The following is a 9841-nucleotide window of genomic DNA, read 5'->3' on the forward strand; positions in this document are numbered from 1 at the left end:
AGCTAAACGGAAGAACCTTTTAGGACTAGATTTAGGCTACTATATAGCCCTAAGACTAGGGAATTCTATAATATCTCGAGTAAATCTAAAAGTATCTTAGTTTTATTAATATTTATATTTAAAGGAGGTTAGTCGTACTAGTATTCTTAAGAGGTCTTAGCTATAAGAGTCTTTAACTATTATAGGTAATAGGCTTAGGCCGCGGCCTAAGCCGTATAGTTACGTATAGAGGGCCGGATCCTATAAGTATAGGGGCAAGCTAGCCGCGTATAAAAGAGCTCTATATAGCTTACTAATATTATCCTATAGATAGTACCTACGTATACGCCTCTGCCTACTCCGTAATAGTATAAGCTATTAACTAATAAATCTAATAGATATCTCCCTAGAAAGGGTGCCGCTTCCTTAAGGGAGTACCCCGCTACCCCTTAAGCGGATAGGAAGTATTATAGCTATCCTAGAAGCGATTAAAAGCGCGACGGCTAGCGAGAAGAATAAGGTTCTCGCTATACTAAGGGAGCCGTCTATAAGACTAGCGTTAACCCCTATAACCTTAGTAATACTAGTTATAGCGGCGGTACTACCGATATAGAAGCCGCTTCCTTAGCCGACTTAAGACGGTAAGCCTAAGTCCTTCTACTTCTTCCTTAGCTAGCTATAGATAAAGTTTATAATAAATAAGAAATAGGGCCTAAACGGCTATTATAATATAGCGTAGTATTTGCTCCTTTATACGCTACCGGAGCCTTAGATATAGCGGATCTTTAAATTCTAAGATAAGGGTAGCCCTAGAGGTAGACGCGACCTATAGGACTTCTTCTAACACCTTATATATACGTTCGGCAACGTATAAGAGCGGGAGAAGGCATAGGATAGGCTATAGACCCTTAAGTAGAGGGATAGGTAGACCTTTAGCGAATTCCTCCTTAACTTTAAAGAGACGCTCTTACGAGTAGCGGGAACTATAGTATAAGAAGATAGCGCGAAGCTTATATAGTTATAGAACTTAATTACGCTGGCCCTATAAGAGCTACTTATCCCTATAATTATACCTACTAACTATAGCGAGTATATAAGCTAGTTAATAAAGGTAGTATAGGGCTATAAGTAGACGCTGCGTTTTTAAAAGCTTTATAAGCGTACGCTATATAGCGGTAATAGGATTACTACCCCTTTATAAGAGGAATAGCTAACTATTAATACTAATAGAGATACCTTAATATCGGCTACTTATATAGACCGAGCTAAACGTAGTAGGAAGTTATCTTTAAATATCCCTTATACTATCTCGCTCTTTAAGTAGTAGGCGAAGTAGGTAACGAGCGAGGAAATCGGGAAAAGGAAGGCTAACGGCCGCTACTTACGTTATAGCGCGTTTATATACTTTATATTAAAATGCCCCTTCCTTTTAGCTAAGCAGCCTATAGTAGTTTAAGTAGTAAAGATAGAACCGCTCCTTTATAACGACCGGTATTATTCTTAAGGGATAAACCTACTAAAGGGTTTATATTAGTAGATATAATAGGGCGTGGTCTAAGCAATAATAAGTATATTACGTTAGTAATAAGTCGGAGGTCGTAGACCGTAAACTATAACTAAGTAATTAGAATTAAAGATAGAATCGTAATAAAGATCTATATTAAAAGCTAGAGAGCTATTTATTTAAAGGAGTAAAAGTAGGTAGCTATATATACCTATAGAGACTATTATTAGATTACGGTCCTAGCTATAATCCCCTTTATAGCTTACTATAGCTTACTTATAAGCTATACTCCTAAGTAGTAATCTATTTATATAAGGCTTACTTAGCTTACGTACGCTCTAGGTAAGCTAAGCTTAAGTAACTTCTTGTCCCGACTATTATTCTAAGCCGCTTTATTACGTAAACGTAGCTAGCTCTCCTATAGCCCGCTAACTATAGTCGTAATATAATATCCCCCCTCTTTTTAGTCTTATCCGTAAGACCTACTACTACCTTAGCCGCCGTATATAAATATACCCTTATCGCGCGTATATATATTCCCCGTTCGTTCTTTCTATCCCTTAAGATATACTACTAATAGTATATTTAGTCGCGTATTAAAGGATCGTTCTCGTAAGACCCTTAAGCGTATTCGTTTAGCTAAGTCTATTAATCGTCTTAGTTTCGACGTTATACTATATTCTTTTTATTCGTCGCGTAGTTTCCGCTATAAAATACTAGAGAAATCTTCTAAGTATACTAAATATATACGGCGGGGTCGTTCCTACGATATATTAGGCATAGCGATTAGCTCCTATAGGTAACTTCGTTATCCTACCTATTATTTATAGCTAACGTATATCCTAGTATCCCGAATAAATCTAAAGTCCGATCGATTAAATAAAGAAGAAGAAATTACTAAGGAGCGAATATTAAAAGCTTAAGCCGACCTAAACGAAGCCTTAGCTTATTTAGCGCGGCTTTACCGTTAAAAGCGCTAGCTAAAGATAAAGGGTACTAAGATAGTCCGTCGGGGCCTTTATTCCTTAGATAACCTTAACGAGGCTAAGCGCTAAGAATTTAAAGCGGTAGTCGATATTTAGTCTATAGGTAGATTTAATATAATTAATTAAAATGCTATTAGTTCGTTAGGTAATTTTATAATACCTAAGGTAGATTTTACTAGTAGAACTATCGAAGTAGAGAACTATAGTAGGTTAAGTACTTAAGTAGTTCCTAGGTATTTTCTTCTAGTCTATATCCCTTTTACTTAATAAGGTATTCTTATTACTAACCTTATTTTCTTATATCTAGTATTTATTTAGCTTTATATTCCTAATTATTATTAACTTTAATTTTTTCTTATAGTTTAGCGTTTTATAGTACTAGTTTTAATAATAAGATATAAAATATTAGGTATATCCGTATTATCGTTAATAGCGAAAGTTCGTAGTTAACTTTTAAAATAATTTTCTTAACCTTAAACGGTCTAAGTTTCTTAAAATCTAATTTATTACTTAGTCGTTTTATTTTAATATTTCGTCGTACGAGGTAGACTATATCTCCCTCTTAAAAGATTAGTCCCTATAATCTTTTCCGATTATAGTAAGTAGATATTCGTTTTCTAATAAATTAAAGTTCTTATTATATTTCTTTATATAATTTTTATAGCTAATCTACTTATAGTATCGCTCGTTCTACTTATAGTCCTTATTAAGTAACCTTAAATACTTCTAGGTTATATCTATAATTAGCGTATACTAATAAGAGCTTAGTTATTTTTATAACTAAGCTATTATAAGCTAGTTACGCTATTAGTAGCTATTTAACTTAATTGTTTTATTTATAGCTAATATAGTATCGTAAATATTATTTAAGCGTTTAGTTAAGTTATTTTATTTATCTATCTATTTATAGGTAATAAGCTATACTAAGCTTATATTTCGTCCTTAATTATACTATAAGAGCTTACTAAAACTTAGCTATAAACGTACTTCCTTTATTAAAGATAATCTCGTTTAGTAGTCTATAATTACTAATAATAGTTTATAGGAATATATATACTAGCTCTTTTATATTACTTACTTTTTTATATAGTAAGAAGTACTTATACTTCGTTAGTCTATTAGTAATAACGAATATACTATCGTACTTAACGTTAGTTATAGGTTCTTTTAATAGTAATAGCTTTATAATATAGTCGAAAGCTATTAAATCCTATAGTTTTTCTAGTACTAGTAGCGGTTATAATTCTCTATATAGTTTATATTATTTAGCTTTACTTTATACGTAAAGTTTATATTCTTTAATAACTTATTATACTACTTCTTTAAGCTATAGGAAGTTATATTATCGTTTAATCCGTTTTATTATTCTTTAGATTCCTTAGTATCTATATATTAGATATTCGTATATATCTTATATAACTTTATCTTATAATTCTAGTAGTATCTAGATTTTATTTTTATATATTAAGACTTCTAAATATCCTATATTATATCCGTTTAATACTTTATATTCTTTTATTTATTTTAGGATCTTTTAGTAAGTTAAGTTATTAGGTTATACTTTAAATATTATATTTAGCTATTATTACTAGTAGTTCCCGTTTTCGTTAATTTCTAGGAGCTATCCTTTCGCTATAGGTGCCCCTATATTATAGTTACTTTATTAACTAAAGGTATTAGCTCGACCGTTTTCTATTCCTTTTCTATAGATTATTTCGTAGTTAAATTCTAATAAGTATTCGGCCTATTAGATTTATCGTCCGTTTAACTATTACGTCGTTATAAAATATAAGATATTCTTATAGTCTATATAGACCTTAACTTTATATTTACTTCTAAGAAGGTAGTATTAAAATTCCTTAAAAGCTTAAATAATTATAAGGAATTCTTTATTATAGATAAGGTAATTAGGTTCTACGCTATATAGCTTCTTCGAGTAGAATATAATTAGTCGTAGTCTTCTTTTATTATCTTTTTATTTAATTTATACTCTTAGAGTAAAGTCTAATATATTAGTTTTAAGTTCGATTTATTATTTTAGATCGAAGGTAGTTAAGACTAGTTCTTATATAATTATAGTTTTAATATATTCGAAAGCTTTATTAGCTTTATCGTCTTATATAAATTCTTTTTCCTTCTTTATTAAGTTATATAATAGTACTATAATCTTTCTAAAATCTTTAATAAATTATTAGTAGTAATTTATAAATCCTAAGAAACTTTATATATCCTTAACGTTCTTTAGCGTTAGCTATTCTTTAACTAAGTTAATTTTATCTTATTATATTTATATCTCTCTTAGTAAGATTGTATATCTAAGGAAGTTTACTTCTTATATATAGAACTTACTCTTCTTTAGTTTAACTAGTAACTTTATATTTTAAAGTACGCGGAGTACTTTATAGACGTATTCTTTATATTCTTCTAAGGTATCTAAGAAGATTAGGATATTATCTAGGTATACTACTATAAAGATATCTAAGTATTCGCGTAGGATATTATTAATTATCTAAAATACGTCGAACAGCTGTTAAGTTGCCAAGGCAATGGGCTTAACGGCTGAATATCCAGCCCGAAGGCTGAACATCGTATACCTGCAATTCGGCTTTCCCAAGGAGGGCCCCTAGAAACCCCCCTTTCGCCTGCAGCGGCCAACCAGCTATTTAAAACGCTTCCTAGCAGGCCCAGTCTAGCTATATACCCTATACCTCACCGCCCCTTTCCCTGTAGCTTAGGGGAAGACGACGTTTAGTCAAGATAAAGTGGTGGATACGGCGCATCGGTAAGCTGTTGAGCCTGACGGCGTTTTTGGTCAGCGAGGCGCATCTTCATCCCTATCTCATAGTTAGCCGTGAATGCAATACGTAGGAAATGCGCATAACCTTCCGTCGGCGCGTGGTTATAGAGGCTCTGACGATCGAAAGGCGCCTCAAGGAGTAAGCCTTGCAGCGACGTAACCCGTGATACAGCAACATAGCTAATACCGGCCTGGAAGTCGCGTGAAGCGAGGTCAGTAACTATTTGATCCTTCGTTAGGCTCTGGCATTTGTGAACAGTGATAGCAAAAGCCACCGTCAGGAAACTGCGTGCGAGCGCAGGTCTCGTTGCCCACTAGGAAATCACGCCTGACTGGGAGGATGGGTGAGATTTTCCTGCCCTCATTAGTTGTTAGATATGACGGTCCGTCGTAGCTGTCAAAGTCCACCATGATAACGGCTGGGGGGTCTTCCAATGGGTCGGCGCCTGCGTTCCAGGCGATATCGTATACAGTACCCTGAGCACCGTTAACTAGGCCAGCTGGCTGCCATAGGTTAGTAGTGAGCATTACCCTGGCGCCCTTGGCAACAGGGAACTTGTTAGATAGATTGCCAGCATTGTCGCTTGGTGCCTGTCCCGCGCCCTTGCCCTGATTCTTTGCCTCCACCTGTATTGCCGGGGCGTTGAGGTGCACCATATGCTCGTGGTTGTATTCGTTGACCCGGGCCTTTGTAGAATACACCCGCAAAGCGGTACTGAAGCTGTCAACCTCACCCTGCATTAGCCTAGCCTGTACCCGATTACTAAGGAGGTTCCAGGACGTTATAGACAACTTGACTTCACGCAGTTCCTGCAACGCCTGACGGAACTGGGCCTGATCATCGCCAACCTGGCGCTGTACCGTGATCAGGAAGACAGTGCGGTCAAACAACCGGTAGGCTACCTGCCCTTTCCTTTCCAACGAGGACAGGCCGGTTCTCGTCGAATACAGGGCTTTTGCCGGACTGGTGGCAACTGGAAGAAATCGCCCACAAGCAAGACGCTCACACCACCAAAGAACTCGACTTTGCGCTGTGGAAAGGCCTGTCGCAAACGGGAATCGATCCGCGCGAGCTGCTCAAGCCCTAGCATGCTCTTTTCATCGATAACGAGGTATTTCACGTGCCGTAGGCGGGACTGAAGGGCGGCTGCGTCGGTTGGGGAAGGTCGGTAAAGGACCACCCACAGGAGGCGTAGCAACGAATGAATAGTGCTACCCTGTATCTGGTTACTCGCAACGCCTGTTGGCGCCACGCGGCAAATTGGGCTAGGATTCGGTAGGGCGGCTGCCTGAAGATGGGAGGAAAGCACCTTGATAAGGAATGACTTGCCTGTGCCACCACCACCATCAACGTGAAGAAGGATTTGAGTAGGATTTTGCGCCTGGAAGTGACCTATGAATGTGTCGTACACGAGCCGTTGTTGTGGGTTCAGCTCATCACGCCAGTGAGGGCCAAGGACCTCCACATTGTTGGCTACGGGTGGCTAGCGATAAGGTCTTTCCAGTAGCCATCTCGAAGCTCCGGATAAGTACCCACATGCCGGGACCAGTCGTAATTGACGTCGATATCGCGGTGGCCAAGTATGTCAAGGTCTTCCTGGGTAAGGGGTGGTCAGGTAAAGGGCGGCCAGGCGAATCCAGTCTTCGTCATCAAATTCTTCCTCCACAGGCAGAGCCTCGTATTGATCCTCTTGAGGCTGTAATCGAGCCTCACTTGGCTGGCCGTAATGGTCATCATCGTGACTGTGATGCTGCCAACAATAGGAGAAGGCCTGAACGTGGAACTAAAAAGCTGGCCGTCGAAAGTGAGGAGCTCATCGAGCCGGCGATGTGGGTGATTTAAAGTCAGCTTTACACGGCAGTAGTCTGGCCACTGCTGGCCTTCTGGATCAGCCTGATAGCGAGGAAAGTAAACCAACACACGGGGCCTGCCGTGGACGTTGCCTGGCTGCCATTGCTTCCACTTGGAAGGGTCTCTAGAGCGGAAATTCCAGAATTTGAGGAAGGAGACGTAAGTGAGGTCCGTTAGAGCTTCTGGGCGTTGACTGTACTTCTCGTAGACGTTGGGTGCCTCATCAACCTCATCGCCGTCAATGCGGAGGTAGCGGGAATGCCTATCAGAATTACGGCAGTCAACGTATAGGCAGGTACGTGAACCCTCCTGTAACGGCAGGCCGAGGAGCAAGTGGCAAACCTCCTGCTTCGAGTAATCCCGCTCAGAAACTAGCTGATTTAGTAGCTTTGACGTAAAGGAAATCAGGGGGTTGTGGTCCTTAACCCGGGGCATCAGGGCCTTCCCAATCTGGGCAAAAGAATCGCTCTTCTTTTCTGACTTGGAGCAGTATTTTGCTGCGTAGTCGATCACCTGCTGTAGACTCGTGCAGGGCGAGACATCTGTATTGGCTAGCCACGCAACGGTAAGCAAGCGGTTATAGTGGTTAATCTGGCCATCGTTCCGCGCCCCTAAAGCTCCAGTGCTTAGAGTGAGGAGCCTTGTCAAGGGAGGCTAGTAGGCGCTGGCCGTGAGGAAATCCGAAGCGGCACTCCATCTGCTTGGTATGCTTGCTGAGGTGCATACAGTAGTTGTTACAGTGGTGGCGTTGCACGCGGTTGACTATCATCGATAGGAATTGAACGGTAAGGGGGTGTTGCAACAGATTAATGATCAGAGGGTTTCCTTCTCCGGGTGCCTGTATGCGCCGAGGCTCCGGGTTGATAGCAGATATGTAATATCCCCAGATACGGGCGAATCGCTCTCGGGACCGATCATTGTCAGGATCCAAGTCTGGGTGGCCACTTAGCCAATATAGGCCATGGTGGTGACTGGAACCCCTGCCCTGCCACTCGTACCGACCCCAAAAGTCCGTTAGGTTGAACTTCCGCTTCAGGACAATAGCCTAAGCAATGTATAGCGCTTATGGAAGTGGTAAGCGGCGATGTGGGCGTTGTCTCGCAGCAGTTGCCGGGACAGAGCAATCCGCGCCGCCTCGGGAGCTGCTTGCCACTCGTCGAATCGAGGCATATGACGGTATAGGGATTCCCAGTGGTAATCAGCTGCACTTACAGTAGCGAAGAGGCCGGGCCTGCCTAGATTATAGGCATATGCTTCCAACTCCTTCCTTTGCTTATACCAATACGGTCGGGTTCCCCTGATTACCGCTGCTTGGCGCGTGATCGACTGGATCAGGGCCTGAGCCTCCGGCTCGTCAGGCTCAGCCATCGCCTCCTCTAGGTCAGCGCGTGTAAGGGTTGGCGGCGGCTGTCGCGTTGCCTGACAAAGTAGTCACTTCGCTTTCGGACCTGCGCGCGTAACAGCGTGTTGAGGGCGACGAAAGGCCACGTCTTATGGCGGGCAAAACGTCCATCACGCCATCTCATCGCATGGCCAAGGTAGTCCTGGTACGTGATGCTCCGTAGGCGAGGCTCCACGAAGTCGGCCTTGCCGTCAGGGTAGAGGGTGGGGAACGCGAGCGTTAACAGCGGCTGGGAACGGTTGAACTCGTTGATGGGGGTCCTGCGAATGGAAGGCAATGGCATCTGGTGGTGAGCCTGCGCGCTACGCGGCATGTACTCCAGATCAGCCATACGCTCAGGGTCAGGGGTACCGTTGAGAAATCTAGACTGCAAGGCGTTCAATTCGGTATCGGTAACCTGCAAATTCGGGATCGCTGATGCGTCGGCATCGCTAGGATCCTCATCCATAGCCTCCTCAACGGGGCCTTGGGGGACCTCGCCGTCAGGTATGTCAGCCACTTGGCTTGCAATGGAACCCACTATACTTCCATCAAGAGGAAGCCGGTGCAGGCGATCCTGGCTCACGACAATATCGCGATAGCCCGGGTGGTGGCACTGCAGGTAATGCAGCCAGGTCAATAGGCATGAACGGCGTACCCGGAAATCGCGAGCAAACTGTTGCTGGAAGTGAGGGTCGCCTTCCATATTAGGAGGCCGTAGGAGCACGATATCTAGCTCCTGCGGTAGCACTGGGAGCTCTTCAAATAGCCTACCAACGTTGCGAAGAAAGTGGACAACGTGGCCTCGATATTTGTATTGAGCGCCGCGCACTTGTAGGACCTTGACGTGTACGTGAACCCTAGCAATGAGCATCTCCTCGACCATCGTTAGATCAGGTAGATTGCCGGGACTTCCCGAAGTCAAGGTTATTCGCGGCGCTAAAGAAGTAGGGCTCGTTAGGGGCTTTCTTCCTGTCTCGACCGATGCAGCGGCTGCATATTTTTAAGCGGTTTGGCTTCATATCAAACCAACGCTCCTGGCAGCGAGTGCAACTGTGCATCTTGTCGTCATTCAGGGCGGTATAGAACTCCCGCACAAGGGCCTGATCTTCCTCATTGAGGGCAGGCAAGTTAAGGTCACCTGTAAAAGGCGGATCAATACTCTGATCAAACAGTCGCACTTGAGGCTGTGTGCCTTGACGAGTATACCGGCCGCGGTGATGACCCTGTGGCAATAATGAAGGAGTGGTAGGAAGCGATTCCTGTGGTATAGGAGTGCCTTGCACAACAGGAGCTGTAGAAGCACTGTCTTGAATCGGCGTGCCCAGAACTACTGTTGGCA

General features: G+C 42.3%; 1 protein-coding gene across 1 annotated transcript; it reads right to left on the minus strand.

The window, feature by feature from the left end:
• Nucleotides 1-5217: 5217 nt before the first annotated feature.
• HRG_00978 (AAA domain-containing protein) lies at nt 5218-9385 on the minus strand (the record flags this gene model as incomplete). The annotated part of the gene is made up of 17 exons (XM_044859449.1): nt 5218-5303; nt 5352-5508; nt 5600-5743; nt 5798-5953; nt 6017-6179; nt 6227-6551; nt 6597-6659; nt 6800-6859; nt 6981-7038; nt 7122-7147; nt 7190-7729; nt 8103-8163; nt 8331-8381; nt 8424-8494; nt 8554-8995; nt 9086-9115; nt 9158-9385. The coding sequence occupies 17 exons, from the start codon at nt 9383-9385 to the stop codon at nt 5218-5220; spliced, it is 2661 nt and encodes an 886-aa protein (XP_044725849.1).
• Between the last annotated feature and the right edge of the window lie 456 nt (nt 9386-9841).

The sequence above is a fragment of the Hirsutella rhossiliensis genome, assembly GCF_020360975.1.
Source record: "Hirsutella rhossiliensis strain HR02 chromosome Unknown scaffold00001, whole genome shotgun sequence".
Lineage (NCBI taxonomy): Eukaryota > Fungi > Ascomycota > Sordariomycetes > Hypocreales > Ophiocordycipitaceae > Hirsutella > Hirsutella rhossiliensis.